Here is a 16,308-nt window from a genome sequence, read left to right as displayed (position 1 = left end):
GCTTGATTCGATCCATCTTCATTCATTTCAATTTTAGTAAGATGTGTACTGTTGTTGAAATGTAGTGCCTGTAGTAATACCATTGTTAAAATGCAGTAGTACAAGCATCAGGTTGGCACGTTTCTCACAATTAGATTCACGAAATGTTGTTTACTATTCCTACCCTTAGTGGACTAGGTCATGGCCTTAATTTGGAGACTCGAGATGACTTAGGTGACTCTTTCAATGGTCAAAGACAATGAGGGCTGATACTTGTACCGCTAAATTCCGACAGGGGTGTTATTAATGGCACTATATTCCATCAATGGTATGATATTCCAGCATGAGCACCTCAAGGCCTGATTCCTCATTTCCACCTTTCTAAGTTCAACTCTTATTAGTTTTCAATTTTTAGAGTTGGCATTTGAAAAGGGGTCAGAGATGTATTGTGTTTGTTCTCTAAGGTCGGTTCTCAGAAAGAGACAAAGATGGGGTCTTATGCTCAGTTATAGTTTCTCTTTGTTTTTCTTTTGGTTCTCGAGCATATATTTGAATGGCCAAGGAGGGGCTTGGTTTCCAATTTTAGTCTGGCCTTAATTCCGCAGTCCCTTGTCTGTTTATTCGAACTAAACTAACGAAGGGCTGGACATTTAGTCTCATTCTTTCTGTGATTTTTGGTCTTGGATGCATACACCGAGCAATATAGATAATTTTTTTTTTTTTTTTTTTTAACTTCTTGGGTTCCTTACTGTCTTTGGGATTCTCATCGAGGTTCGGGTCGGATACCAACATTTGATATCTGCCTTGATTTTTTGTGATTTCCTCTCGTCAGGCTATGACGGACGACAACCTCTTGAGCCAGCCCTTGGCCCTTTATGTCACTCTCTCATCCCATCGCTTCTTATAGGGCTTAGGGGTTTTCTTTTCTTTGAAGGCCTCACTTCTTCTTAGGGTTCAAAAGTTCCTTCGCTTCCAGGGTTGTTTTTCGTGCGTTCCTTGGGATCCTCTTCGAGTTCCGGAGTTTCATCAATCTTGAGAACACTTTGTCGGGTTTGGTGACGATGGAACGTTTCTTGAGCCAATCTCTTCCCTTCCTGCCTTAGAGTTTTCGCGGGTTAAGGGATTCCCTCCTCATATAGTGTTTAACTAGTTAGGATCCTTCCGTAGCGACTTATTGTTTAGTAGTTCTTCTTATAAGGTTTTTGTCTGTCTCTTTTGGTTAGAAGTCTGCCCTTAGGGTTAGAAGCTTTTCATTTGTCTTTTGTCTAGGGGTTTTACTCCATGGGTAAGATATCCCTTCATGTGGAGACTGGCTAAGTCTCGTCAGCTTTTAGTCGTCTTTTTGAGATTGTTTGCTCGTATCGGAATTTTAGTTCCCTCATTTGTTTTCTCCCCCTAAGCTTTAAGGATCATGTTTCCCTCTTTAATACCCTACCGTGATATGGTGGGTATAGAGGCTCTTCTATCGGATTGCCTTTATCTGAAGGGTGTTAACTCGCTTTAGACGCCTAAAATGTAAAAGCACTTAAAAATTTTAAAAAACATCAAAAGCATTGAAATATCTTAAAATTCAAAAGCATTGGAAAACCAGAAAATTCAAAATCATCTGCAGTTTAAAGTTTTTTTAAGAGCGTAGTTAGAAGAGTTCGTTTTTGAACTACGTTGGCTTGATCCTCTTTCACGAGGTACGTAGTGCAGCTTGGGATCTTTATCCCAACTCCAACCAAACTTTTGTAAATAGTGTTTTAAATCTTTTTTTGTTAATAAACAACTTTAAAATCTTGTTTTCAAAAAGCTCTTCCTCTAGAGTTAGGAGTTTCTCCTTGATATGTTGTTTGTTGTGTGCTTGATGTGTGTGTTATGTTAGAGTTAGGAGTTTGTCCTGGCTAGGAGCGCCTCCGTCCGATCAGTTGGCGATTCACATTGCCGACTGATGACTAGGTCTAGGATGCGTTAGTGATCCCTTTGTTTTCCTTAGGACACACAGCCTAGTTACACATAGGTTGTAGGAACCACCTGCATTAGCTTAGGGCTAACCTGCATTTAGTTAGGGCATATAGGGTGTCCTAAAAATTCACAATCCACTGGAATTTAAATAATCGCACTAGAAGCTTTAATAACTAGTCTGGTCTTTTAGGTCGAGTCTAGGATAGAGGTTTAGATGTCTTAGGCATCATAGCTTAGAATAGGTGCGAAGAACTACGTTGCCTTGATTCTTGTGGAGGTGGGATACGTAGGCTTCTTTGGATGAACATCAGATCATCTAAAGGCTCGAGCTTAAGGATTAGAGTCTTAGGGTCTGTTGGTAGCACTTTAGGGCTTATGTTTGCATATTGATGATGATTTTCGCATAGGATCACGATAGCGTGTGTTCATTTCCTTGCCTATTTACATGCTTACCTATAACATTTACCTGCTTATGTGTTTTACCTACTGGCTTAGTCGTAGCTTTTACCTGCTTAGCTGTAGTCTCACATGTTTAGCGGTAGTTCTCACATGCTTAGCTGTAATTCTCTATCTTTATTAGGTTACTGATTATTATCCTTTACTATCATCTACTGACGTTTGCTCATTGCGCAGGTTTACCTTCTTAGCTGTAGCACTTTACTGCTTTACTGCTTATTCTATCTGTCATTTAATGTTTTCTAGATGAGATGTGTTAGAATTTTATTTTATATTAGGCACTATGCCCCAATATAGATAGGCGCTATGAGTCCGCCATAGGTTTTCATTACTGCTTTTTCTATCTGTCATTTACTGCTTTCTAGATGGGATGTGTTAGGATTTTATATTAGGCGCTATGTATTCGCCCCAATGTAGATAGGCGCTATGTGTTCGCCGTAGGTTTTTATTTCATTATTCTTTTATTTGCCTGGCATTTTGTTTATTCCTCATTTCATTTACTATTTGTTAACTCATTTTATGATTAACTGCTAATTTTAGATTTCTTTTCCTGTACAAACTCATACCTTTAGCTGTAGTACGCATGTGTTCGTCCACCAGAACTTAGACACCCATTAGGCATGTCACTCATAACTTAGCAATGCTTAGGTGACACACTTCTTTTATTTATTTTGTATGTGCTTATTATCCCCGGGTCATGCATGTTTAGGTAGACGTTTTCCTCGGGGATATTCGTTTCCATTTCACATGATTTTCACCCAAAATTCTCTAAAGTTAATAAATAAGAGACCAAGTGTTCGCATTCGGGCGAATTGGGGTGCTCTTCGGACCTTCTCCATTCGTCACCAGGCACACACCTTTTGTAACTCTGGGTATCCATTGCAAACATAGCATTTGTTTTGGTTCCATGGCGTATCCATGGATGGCGACTCTGAGTTATTTCAGGTACGTCTTTCTAGCCCTAGCTCCGGATCGAGACGTATCTCTTTCATTCATTTATATCGCCACTCGTGCTATCCTATGAGGGTGGCACCGTTTCGAGAGTTCCTTGGTAGAGCTCTCTTTCATTGTGGAGATCTCAGAGGTCTCGCGTCCCTCGGTACCAGTCCTCTCAGATCGGGGTCCACATATACGCTTGACATTTTAAAAGATTCTGGTATTTTAGGAGGCCGCACATCCGATTTTCCTATGGAACAAAATCATAAGCTTAATTCTACTGATGGGTATTATTACCTGACCCCACAGTATATCGTCGCCTCATTAGTAGACTTATTTATTTAACTATTACTGCACCAGATATGGAGTAATAGTTAAATAAATAAGTCTAGATTTTAACAGAGGGGAGTTTCAAATCTCTGCAATGGATTTTCAATGGATTTTTACAACAGAGAATGGAGTTTCATTTTGGCGTGGGAAAGAAGAAGGTAAAAAGGTAAAAATGTTAGGTGAAATGCAATGGGATCCGTTGCTTACTTTGTTGGAGGAAAAACCAACACAAGGGCATTTTTGTCCTCAAACACTCATTGGGATGCGTTTGACCCCTTTTTGAGAAATTAGCCAACTCCACCCTTTTTTGAGAATCTCAGATAAAAAACACATTTTTTTGAGAATTTGTGTTTCTGTTTATTTACTGTTTTTTTTTTAAACCAAAACCGCATTAAACTTGAATTTTTGTCGCCCTGTTTTACTGCTAACTTTGAGTCGTTGAGAGTTTTTAAGGAGTTAAGAAAACATTAGGCTTTGTTGTTGATATGCTTAGTTGTTGCCATTGATCCATATTCGGCCTCTGTGGATGACCAAAAAATTGTAGTTTGTTTTATTGTTTGCCAAGAAACTGGACCGGTACTAAGATAAGTGATGTAACCAGTTGTAGAGCGCTGTGAAGTGGGGCAGCTTGCTCATTCAAAGTTGCAATAAGCTGGACTTTGGAAGGAGTTGTTTGATGATAGGACAAGACCTTGAATAGGCAATCCTTTTAGATATCTAAGAACTCGATATGCAGTTGCAAGATGAGGCTCCCTTGGCTGGTGCATATGTTGACTAAGTATGTGTGCAACTAGAAGTTCCTTCTTAACTCCACTTTCCCTGAAACTTCATTATCCCTCCTTTCAAAACACTCTTTATCCCAGGATTCCTTATTCGATGCTATGGCAAATAAGTCGGGGAATACCTGCAAGCACCCCAGTATTTAGTTTGTGTACTCAAATCCCCAACAGGTCTATCTTCGGACCATTCAAAGTTTACCTGATATAACTCCCAAATACACAAAAGTTAACATCATACCGTAGTGCGGCCTGAAATGATGGGCACTCAATTAAAGTGGGCCCCGCACGAGAGCTTCCAAACACCTATTGTGGGACCGACAGAAGATACCCCCTTATACATCCATGGTTTAAAATTTTGACTGAAATCCGAAATTTCGGATACCGGTGGGGACCGAAACAGGAATTTTTCGAAATTCCATTTTTCGCCCTTAACCAAATTTCGGACCGAAATTTCTGTTTAATGACATTATTTTTTTTATTTTTTTTAAAAGTGTTATAAAATTTCGGTCAAGAATTTGGAACCAAATTACCAAATTTCGGTTTTTGGTGGGGTCCGAAACGGTTTCCGTAACTGAAATTTTAAACCTTGTATACATCCTACCGGAAGGCCTTAAAATAATGGACCCCTCACTAAAATGGCCAGTACATGTGACTATATTGAAACATCGAGGACTCGATGCCTGAGTGGAAAATGTTGGATTGTTTGGCCATCATCCCTCAATCGTGGATTAGCAACGATGGAATGAGTAAATCATGGTCATTGATTTGAGAACCTCTACCCCAACAAAAAAAAAAATCCCCTTCAACACACAATACATGCATGAATTAGTTATTGTATATTCACATCACACATTTTTGTCTGACCCTGCATAAATGAGAAGAAAAGTACTCACCAATATAAAAAACTCGACTTCTTGTGGGTGAATCATTAGGTGGATGGGAGCTTTAGGGAGATTACTCCCATAAATTTCATCTGAGTACCAAATACCTTGAGAGTGGTTAAGCAGTATAGTTGTGGGAAGAAGAAAATGCATAAATTACATGTGTTTTTCGGAGGGGAAACAATATTAAAATTGGTGATCAAAGTTGACATAGAACATTGAACATGTTTTGGCGAGGTCTGTACATTGCCTCCAAGGGCTCGGCCTTGGGCATGGTTAGGCCCCTCCCTTCGCTCATGTCCAATTTCTCTTCCCCAACCCTTTCCCACTCGAAGCACTGAATCAGAGTACCCAATGTCAACCCCACCATCCTCATGGCCAAGTTTGCACCCGGACATGCCCTCCTTCCATGCCCAAATGGCATAAACTTGAACCCTTCCTTTTCTCCTTCCACACCTTCAAATCTCTCAGGCTTAAAACTCATGGGATCCACCCAAAACGTTGGGTCCCTCTGAATGGCCCACATGTTCACCATCAGGATTGTGCCACGTGGCACGTTGAAACCTCCAACGGTGCACTCTTCAGATGACTCATGGGGTACTAGAAGTGGGCCCACAGGATAAAGTCGGAGCGTCTCGTTGATGACACAATGGAGATATGGAAGGTTCGGAAGATCTGATTCGTCGATCAGACGGCCTTGTCCCACTTGGATATCTATCTCAGCCTTTGATTTATCCAACGCATCTGGATGGTTGAGGAGAAGTGACATTACCCATTCTATCGTTAATGCTGAAGTATCTGTTCCCGCCGATAGCATCGCCTGATCAAATTTAAACATAATTACATATTGTAGTGATGCATGTAGGCTTCATTTATTTTCAATAAGATGATGTATAGAAGGTTTCTAGGGGACAATATCTCGGCCATCTCGGAAATCAGAATGGGTCGGATATCTTGGTCTAGAATTTTTTTATATTTCTTGTAATTTTAAATTAAAAAATGAGCTATGATAAAGTGTTTAGAAGATTGAAAAAAAGGAAAGGGGCTTACCAATAGTGTGCCACAATTGTAGAAAAAAAAGAAAAGAAAAATAACTGTGAAATTCATATGGTGGGCCTAACCTTGGTGTGGAGCGTTTGTTAAATAAAATAGTTGGTGGACCCACACTTAGTGTGTCATATGTGTGCAATAACTAGGTACAGTAAACCCAAGAGATAAGTCACCTGTTATATTTGATTTTGAAGACATGGTAGCCTATGCATTTAATGGTAGAGAAGGAAAACATATCACTTTTAGAGTAGTAAAGGTAAAGAAAATGGTCAGTGAGAAACAAGCATGTGTGAGAAGTTTTGAAATCTCTTCACACAAACAAAACTTCAAAGGGTGTTAAGTTATCCATAGAAAAACATGTACTATGATGGAAATGACTTTACAAGAAGAATGATATGAACTCAAATTGTAAAGTCCTCAATCACAAATATTCCAACATAGTTTCTTTCTTTCTGTTTTTTGGAAGGTAAGCGTGATAGAACCTCTGACCTCAAGGTTAGGGTTGCAACTCGGGTCGGGTTTTCTAAAACCCTACCCTACCTGAGAAACTATCTTGGGTCGGCTCGGGTTTGTTTTGGAAAACCCGGGATTCTTAAACCCGGCCCTACCAGAGATAGTTTCTCGGGTCAGGTCGGGCCGGACCGGGTTTTTGAACCCAGGCATTTGCTCTGATACCATGTTAACTTACCAACTTCTCCAATAGCTCAAGCTGTTGGAGAAAGGCAGTATTTAATCTTTTATATTTTAACACAAAAGTCCTGCCTAACCCCAGCTTAATCCTCAAAAAAAAAATATCTTGCGTGTTGAATCTTCTTTAACATTTATGTTTGTTTTCTCTATGTTAGTGTTTATATGAATCTTCTAATACTATCCATATTTTTTATGCCGTCAAAGTTGACTTGGATATAGGAATAAGGGTAGGGACCATCTCCTAAGGCATTTTGTGGAGGAAAACGATCATGTAATTAAAGATGGATCCACTACCACGTGTGTATTGTCCCCAAAAGCTACAAGTTAATTACAATGGTAAAAGAATGCGAGTAGTGCTACAAGCTAAATGAAGTGGGGGATTTGCTAGGGAACATCTCAGAAGGCATTTCGTGGCCCGGCTGTTGCATGTGAGAGCAGCCAGACAGGCTCAGATATTGTCTTATTCATTAAATGTCTGTACCATGGCCCGGCTGTTGCATGTGAGTAGTGCCATTATCAAAATACAGCAGTGCAATAGGGGGTTGTTGATGGTGTAAGCTAAAGAGGTTGTGCCCCAAAAATCATTTCCATAGGATGATCCCAACCCTCCGATCTCTTGAGGTTTCTATGCAGTTTGATCTATAGACGTTTCCGTGCGGTTTGTCTATAGATGGGAGGGCTAGAATCATCCTATGCAAATGATTTTTGGGGCACAACCTATTTACATTGTCGGCCGGGTTCGATCATCTTATGGTGTAATAATTTCTCATAAAAAGGTTAAAGAAAGTGATTCTTACCACTATGACACCTTTGATAATTTCATCCGTGTAGTAATCCGGCTCTGATTCTTGCAACGAGAGAAGAATATCAATCATAGTCTTCTTACTCTCACCTTCCTCTCCTTTACATCTCCTCTTCCTCCTTCTCTCATCCACTAGACCCTGTAAGAAAGCGTCCCTTTTCTTCATCAATCTCACCCCTCTCTTCTGCAATCCTTGCAAATCAACCCACCTCAAAACCGGCAAAAAATCACCCAAATTCAAAGCTCCAACAAGATAAAAACCTTCCTTAATAATCTCACAAAACTCCCTCGCCCCTTCCAAATCCACCACCTTCTCCCCATAATAACTTTTCCCCGTTATCATCTGCATCATAACATTAAAGGTTAATTCTGCGAATCTCGACTTGAGCTCAATTTTTCGAAAATTAATCTGATTCGAATATTTGAACAGGTGTTGAGTTAGAGATCGGATCTCTTCTGATCGGACGGCAGAAGAGATGAGGATGCGGGCCGCGGAGAAGATTTCGACGGAGGTGATACGGCGGAGGTTACGCCAGTGTGGGCCATATGGGGCGGTAGCGAGGGTGGTGTTGTTGTAGGTGAGGTGTTTTAGGACGGTGAAAGAAGGGCGGTTGGCGAATATGATGTCGTTTTTGGTGAAGCATTCTTCGGCGGCGGAGGGGGAGGAGATGATGAGGACGGGGCGGGACCCAAATCGGAGGAGGAGGACGGGGCCATATTGAAGGGAGAGATTTGCTAGGGATCTATGGAGCGGGTTTTTTAGGAGGTGGAGATGACCTATGATTGGAAGTTGGAGAGGGCTTGGTGGGTGATTTTCTTGGCGGGAGAGGAAGTGTTTGATTAGGAAGAGAAGGGAAAGGAAGAGGGGAAAGTAGTAGAGGAAGAAATCCATGGCATGTAAGGAGCGTGGGGGTGGGGGTGGGGGAGCGGGGGTGGGTGTTGAATTGGTTATTCCTGCCGTATGAATCACCATCATGCTTTAATACAATTATTAAAGCATGACGGTGATGTGTAGCCAATAGGGAGCCCTTTCACCTTTTTTTGCAAGGGCTCCCTTCAGTCTAGAATTCCAGTCTAGAATTCCTCTCCTATGTTAAGTATCCTAGACTGAATTGGTGAATGGTCAATCATGTTACGTGGGATAAATGGGACAGAATGGGGTGGGAATATCGTTTTCCTGACCTATATAAAATATTTGTGACCAGATGTGCTGGGTAATGCCTGCCTCGCTGCCTAACTTATAAATGAGTCTGAGAAGAAATTTTACCCAAACAATGACCATTTTTTAATTCTTTTTCTGTTTAATTTATGGGAAGTGAAATAGACGCCCCTTTTTTTACTAGTATCATTTCCTTATTCTTTATCTGTTTAGTTTAAGAGTCTTTGGTTTGCATGTGGGTGCCACATCAACAAAATCTCTTATTTGATTGCCAATATAACATCGAAATCCTTGGAGACTACCAGACAAGGTTCATAGGTAATTATTGCTTGTTTAGTGACATGACATCCATGTGCCCTCGTTATACCTGAAATTTGGCTTGGAGAATGATGCTCTCTCTCTCTCAATAGAGATTTGCTAGGCAATTTTCTAGAAAGCCATTTCTCGGCTGGCTTTTGCATGTGAGTAGAGCCACATCTGAATGAATCAAATGCATAAGACAAAATCTGCCTTAAAGTCAGCCTATGTGGCTGTTCACATGCAAAAGCCAGCCAAGAAATGGCTTTTCGTAAAATTGCCTAGCAAATCCCTCTCTATTTTGGTAATGACACCCCCTCCAACTACCCTATTCTAGCGGAATCTTCTAAGCTGTGGTGGTGCCACGTGTCACCCCCTCTATCATGTATATATATTATTACCAAGTTTTCTAAAATGCAGTTAATGCGTAATTAGGGGCGTCTTGGGCGACGCTTCTCATTCTCACCTACTTAATACGGCGAGAGAAACAGTTTCTTTTAATAGCAATAAATCGGTGATTCTACCTATTTTTTCGTTACACCATCCTACCTAAATATATGATTCTCACAATTACTCCATCTTCTTTAATAACTTCCCAAAGAAACCATTGCTACTTATAACTCTTCGATTTCCAAAAAAACCAGTTTTAAAACATATTTTTTTCCTCGCCCGTGCATGCACGGGTCTGCAACTAGTAAGGTTAACAACCAAACACTACTTATCACTATTCTCCTCCCTAAATATATATATATATATATATATATATATATATATATATATATATATATATATATATATATATATATATATATATATATATAGAGAGAGAGAGAGAGAGAGAGAGAGAGTCACTTGATGCACTGCCCTTAAGTGAGTGCGCTTGAAGTCCATTATTTTTCAGATATTACCCTAGCCCCACTTCACAGGATGGTCCAAACCCTTCATTTGCTATGTCATAAAGCAAATAGGTTGTACCATGTTGATCATCTCCATAGGATGATCCAGACCATCTGATCTGTAGAGGGGATGCTTCCTCTATGGATAGGAGGGTTAGGATCTCAAAAACCATTCAACTGAATTACGAGCCATTAGAATGGCAAGATATTAGCCAAAACATAAAATGCCTGAAATTAAAAATAACAAAAGCAATGGTAAAATGAAATATTTGGGTCCTATTTGAGGGGCATGTATGTGAAATCAAGACCGTCGATCTTGTATAACACCATAGGTAACCCACAAGTTTTGATCCTATCCTAGAGAGCACCAGACACATACAATAAGGGGCCGTTTGGATACACAGATTTTAGAATACGGGATTTCTTCAAAATTGTAGCTAAGAGACAAGAGAAGAAGCGGACCAGCCGTCGTTTTTTATTCGTTTTTTACTTCTCGCCCTTCATTCAGACAGCAAGAGAGTAGCAGATCCTCCAATTTTTTCAGGTTTTTGAAATCTTGGGATGCATGAGACATTTCTAAAACCTGGTTTTCTTATTTAAAATCCAAGAAACGATGCCAGGACAGCGGCTACAGCTTGATCATGAACCCTCTTTAACACGGTTTTCAAACTAAAAAACTAGATTCTAAAATCCGCGTATCCAAACAGCCAATGAGGCTTGATGAATCAATGGTCTAGATTTTCTTGGGGGACCCCCTAATGAGGCTTGATGAATCAATTGCGTAGATCATCCAATGTTGGATCAACGGATCTGATCACATGAGGTAGAAGTAGGGCCCAATAAGAGTCTTATAGGAAAGAGCCTAAAATTGACTCTTACCTTCTTAGTGTTTTTCTGTTAGAAGGCCTTTTTTTTTAGCTTGGAAGTTGAGGAATGGAGAGAGCTTTGAGGGCATACGGGGCAGTGTTAAGGTTGGTGAGACATTTACCCAAAGACAGTAGGCCTTACTACTCAAAGTATGCGAGAGAGAACTTCGTCAATTACAGAGAATTGGACGACCCCAAGGCCCTCGACGAGCTATTACGAAGAACCTACGATCATTCCACTTGGGTTCTCAAAAAGGTCTCTCCAACCTCCCTCTCATCATCTCTCCTCCCTTCTTTATACGAATTTTCACACTAATTCAATCTCCTCTCTCTCTATATTTCACTATTGGGTTGCAGTATTCGGTAGACAAATCAGCCGCGGCTACACTCAAGGAGATATGCGGTAGCTAATCAACAGCATTTTGCATTGCCCCTTAAGTGTTTGATGATATTCCCAAGTCAGGGAAGTATCTGTTGCCTCCACTTTTTGTCCTTTAATTGGTTTTCTTTTGTTAGATAGAATAAAATGTAGTAGTCTTTCTGATCTCTGGATATGTAATAAAGTATACAAGAACTTGAATAATGCTATTGCTCTAATAAAATGTCGGATTTCATTCTCATATACTTTTGAGCATCAAGAGAGAAATAGCCCCTTGGAGTAAATTGATTCAAATTTTCTTCTGGTTCACTTCAATTTCTCACTGAGCCGGGTAATTTTCTGATGCTACAGTGCTAATAGTATTCTAAGCAAGGTTTTAAATTTCGGTTTTGGTGTCGGCCGAAACTGAAACGTTATTTTTTAAAATTTCGACCGAAATGTCTAAAATTTCGGTGTCAATTTCGGCGATTTTTGTTGAAATTTCCGCTATTTCGGTGGAAATTTCATAACATTTCGGTTTACATTTTTAAAATTTCTGTGGAAATTTTGTAAAAAAAAGTCCAAAAATGGTGACATTTCGGTGAAATTTCCGTATCTCGACGAAATCTTATAAAGAAACGACTTCATGTGAATTTCGTTTCGGTTTGTGCCGAAACCAAAAACCAAAATATTTCGTTTCAGCCAAAATTTAAAACCATGATTCTAAGAACCGTCCTACTTGGGTTTTGTGTGGGTGATCCAAAAATCTTGCACAATTTATGGACTGAAATCTGAATTGCTTTTATTCGTTTCCTGGAAAGTGAATCGATGAATCACCAATTTTGGGGTCCTCATTGTGACGACTGTTGTGTTGAATCGATATTACATTCTTCAAATTCTATGAATCTCTACATTCAATGTTTTTTTTTCGGTCCCTTGGTGTAGAAGGATACATTAGACGAGTTTTATCTTTGTAGAATTTAATGCTTCTCACAACACTGATCTCCAAGATTTCAGAACTTCCTTTACATTGATCTATACTCTGCTTTGAAATGACTGTATTCAAAAGAATGAGTTACTGAGAATTGGCTGAATGTTCTGATTAGGTAGGGTTCTTGAATCACTGGTTCGAGATTGTGAGCTTCATCAAACAGTAAATTATATGTAATTTTTGTCTTAAATAAAATATTGGAGCAATTTCTTTTTGTTCAAGGCATTACAGTTCCCAAAGAGCTCTTAACAAACCAATTAAAAAGGAAAAGGCAATCTGCTTTTGTGCATTTACTAAGGGCGTGTTTGGATCTAGGAAATAGAAAATGATGTAAAGTGGAATTTTCCTGGAAACTTTTTTATTGGTTTTTTTCTTTCTAGATTTTCTTTTTCTATATTTTGGTAAAATTGATTAACTTTCTTGGATTTCAAAGTCTCTGGTTTGGGTTTAGAGGGAAGAGAACACAAGGGGTTCCATGGCTAACAAGAGAAAATTTTTGGCAGAAATCACCTGCCATTTTCAACAGCTTCCGTTGTCTTCAAGATTTCGACCTCTGCTGTATGTCAAAACAGATGGTAGCTCATCAAACCCCCATTAACAACAGATGGTAGCTCATCCAAGCAAATCCCCAAATCCCATTCATTAACAACATCTTCACAATCCAAGCAAATCCCCAAATCCCATTAACAACATCCACACCATCCAAGCACATACCCAAACCCCATTAACAACATTCTCACCATCCAAGAAAATCCCTAAATCCCATCCAGATAAATCCCCAGTCCCCATCTACAACATCCTCTCCATCCAGGCAAATCCCCTGACCCCATCTGCAAATATCCCCAAACCCCATCCAGGCAAGGGAGAGAGAGAGAGAGAGGTTTTTTGTGCTGCAACTCTCCGGGTGGGAAAAGGGAAGAAGATAATGCAACTCTCTTGGTAATCCCAGCTCGATAAATGAGAATTTAACATTCCTTGGAAATGAATATTACAGGGTTAGCTAGGTTTTTTATTCTTTCCTTACTTTTTTTGTGGAAAGTTTAATTCGTGAAAGAAAAAATCCATGTCAAATGACATTCCCAAAACATAGAAAACTTGTTTTTTAAGGAAAGTTCTATCCAAGAAAGAAAAATACCCAGATCCAAACATGCCCTAAGGCTAGACCCGGCAAGAAGTGACCCCGTCCTGTGGGTCGACCCGGCCTGCCCGTATTTTTCGAGTCCGGGTCACTCATTTGTGACCCGTTTGAAAATGACCCGCGGGTCCACCCGGCCCGTAAAAACTGGGCCGGTCCGGGTGTACCCGCTGGTGCCCGTACAAGAGTGAAACAACATTTTATTCCCCGTAGTTTTTATAATTTCATGCATTTTTTCGTAGTTATTCCCCGTAGTTTTCATAATTCAATGCTTTTTTTCGTTGTTTTTTCCATAATTTTTCTCTAAAACTCCTCATGATTATTATTGCTAGCTACGTTTGCAAAAATGTACGACTTCCTCATCCTTTGTAGTTTGCACCACGTCAATGAATAAGACAAATCTGCCAAAAAAGTAAACATAAATGGCTATATTACATGATCACATGCAATTGTAAAGGATGGACGCGAAGTAGTCTTTGGCGAATGTGGCTAACAATTTCCTATAAAAACAACAAAAATTTAAAAAAAAAACAGAAAAGAAACAAAAATTCATTATAAAAAACAGGTAACCTGCAGATCCACTCGGTCGGTACCGGGTGGGGTCCGAGTCAACCAATTAGTGACCCGTAAATTTCAAGGTCATTTTTTACCTGGCCCGTTTGACCCGGACCCGTACGGGTCGGATGAAACCCGGCCAGACCCACCAGTTTACCAGCTCTACCTAAGGCCACGATTGGATACCTCATGTATTTGGATTTGGATTTGAGTTTTGGATTCAACATGAGAGGGAGAGAGGGAGAGACTTCTGGCTGATGCAGCAGCAAGGTCGAGGGCGAAGGTAACTAAAACAAATATTGATTTCCAAATAATGTCTTTCAGAACAGATCTGAAAATTGGATTTTATATTTTTTTTCACTGTTGCAGCTGATTTGGAAATCTAAGGATTTGATCCAGTTCAAAATCTCAACTGCAAATGTGAGAAATCCAAATCTAAATCTTGTGGGTATCAAAACGTGGCCTAAGGGTATTTTTATTTGTTTAATTTAAGAGTTGAGAAAATGTCACAAATACCCCTCTCTTGATTTGCTAGTTCCCTCAGTCATAGAGACAGAGAGACCGAGCGAGAGAGAGAGAGAGAGAGATTTTGAAGTTGGTGAGGAATGCAGAGAGCTTTGAGGGCGTATCGGGCAGTGTTAAGGTTGGTGAGATGTTTGCCCAAAGACAGCAGGCCTTATTACTCTAAGTACGCGAGGGAGAACTTCGTCAATTACAGAGAAGTGGACAACGTTAACCTCGAAGAGCTCTTCCGAAGAACCTATGATCATGCCACTTGGGTTCTCAAAAAGGTCTCTCCAACCTCACTCTCTTAATCTCTCCTCCCCATTTATACGAATTTCATACTAATTCCATATCTTCTCCCTTTTGGGTTGCAGTATTCGGTCGACCAAGCAGCCACAGCGACACTGAAGGAGATATGCAGGAGCTAATTACAGCATTTCGCATTGCCCCTCAAGTGTTTGACGATATTCCCAAGTCAGGGAAGTATCTGTTCCCTCCACTTTTTGTCTTTGAATTGTTTTTCCTTTTGTTTGATAGAACAACATGTAGTAGTCTTTCTGCTCAGAGGATATATAATAAGAATATACAAGAACTTTAATAATGCTATTGCTTGAATACACTCTTGAATTACATCTTCTATACATTTGAGTATCAAGAGAGTAATAGCCCCTTGCGGTAAATTGCTTCATATTTGCTTCTCGTTCACTTCAATTTCTAGCAGAGCCAGGTAATCTTCTGATTCTAATCTGTTAAACTGATTAGTATTTATGTTCTTGTTGGTGATCGAACACCAATCCTACTTGGTGTTGACGTATAAATGATTAAATGAGACCAACTCTAACAGCTTAAGCTTTTCGGGTAATTGGTCGTTTCATATGGTAACAGAGCAGCAGGTCCTATGTTCAAAACCCAACAACTCCTTTATATTAAACACCCACGTGCACAGCCAACCCAAAAAAAAACATGAGGGGAAGTGTTGAAATATAAATGATTAAATAACACTAATTCTAATAGCTTAAGCTTTTAGAGTAATTAGTTGTTTCACCCTTGGGTCTTGTTTGTGATCCAAAAAACAGAATTTGTGAACTGGGATCTGAAATGTTTTTTAATCCATTCCTAGAAAGTGAGTAGAGAATCACCAGTTTTGGGTCATCATTGAGATGAACGTTGTGTTGAATGGAATTGCAATCTTCAGATTCTTTGAATCTCTACGGTCTTGTCATTATTTGTCCGTTTGGGACTCAGGGAATGATTTATTGACGAGAATTGGCTAAAAGTTATGATTTAGTAGGCCTCTTGAATCCCTAGTTTGACATTGTGAGCTTGATCTAGCATTAATTTAGGGAAGTGATATATCCGCCCCTTTTGATCACCAGGAACACCCCCTGTCCGCGTATCAATGACTCAAGAGGGGCTGTTGTACTTATGTCAAGAGAATTCAATGCCCTTGATTGCCACAAACACTGACAGGGGGTGTTCCTGGTGATCAAAAGGGGCGGATATATCATTTCCTTTAATTTATATGTTTTTTTATAAAACCTTGGATCAATTTCTTTTTATTAGGAGGCATTAGTTATCACTTAGTGAGTGCCTGAAAAACAGAGGAATTTCTTACCTTGTTTTCTATTCTACCCATTCTTATTCCTGATTAAGTTCTTTGCCCAACAAGTACTCAAGTTTATATTTTTACATTTTGG

General features: G+C 39.7%; 3 protein-coding genes across 3 annotated transcripts; 2 read left to right on the top strand and 1 right to left on the bottom strand.

The window, feature by feature from the left end:
• Positions 1-5,356: 5,356 nt before the first annotated feature.
• Positions 5,357-8,765, bottom strand: LOC143858262 (cytochrome P450 81Q32-like). The gene is made up of 2 exons (XM_077368921.1): positions 7,846-8,765; positions 5,357-6,128 (listed from the first exon to the last, which is right to left on the bottom strand). Exons 1-2 carry the CDS (start codon positions 8,740-8,742, stop codon positions 5,508-5,510), a joined length of 1,518 nt encoding a protein of 505 aa, XP_077225036.1. The 5' UTR covers positions 8,743-8,765; the 3' UTR covers positions 5,357-5,507.
• A 2,158-nt stretch (positions 8,766-10,923) lies between these two features.
• On the top strand, positions 10,924-11,690 carry LOC143864115 (LYR motif-containing protein At3g19508-like). Its single transcript, XM_077374919.1, has 2 exons — positions 10,924-11,324; positions 11,426-11,690. The coding sequence occupies exons 1-2, from the start codon at positions 11,136-11,138 to the stop codon at positions 11,477-11,479; spliced, it is 243 nt and encodes an 80-aa protein (XP_077231034.1). The 5' UTR covers positions 10,924-11,135; the 3' UTR covers positions 11,480-11,690.
• Positions 11,691-14,518: 2,828 nt separating this feature from the next.
• LOC143864107 (LYR motif-containing protein At3g19508-like) lies at positions 14,519-15,268 on the top strand. Its single transcript, XM_077374905.1, has 2 exons — positions 14,519-14,898; positions 14,986-15,268. Exons 1-2 carry the CDS (start codon positions 14,713-14,715, stop codon positions 15,037-15,039), a joined length of 240 nt encoding a protein of 79 aa, XP_077231020.1. The 5' UTR covers positions 14,519-14,712; the 3' UTR covers positions 15,040-15,268.
• The last annotated feature ends 1,040 nt before the right edge of the window (positions 15,269-16,308 follow it).

This window comes from Tasmannia lanceolata, unplaced genomic scaffold, assembly GCF_043159265.1.
Source record: "Tasmannia lanceolata isolate RefF3 unplaced genomic scaffold, GAP_Taslan_0.1 ptg000003l, whole genome shotgun sequence".
NCBI classification, from domain to species: domain Eukaryota; kingdom Viridiplantae; phylum Streptophyta; class Magnoliopsida; order Canellales; family Winteraceae; genus Tasmannia; species Tasmannia lanceolata.
Note: the sequence above shows the minus strand (reverse complement) of the source record. Positions and strands in the feature narration are given on the sequence as shown.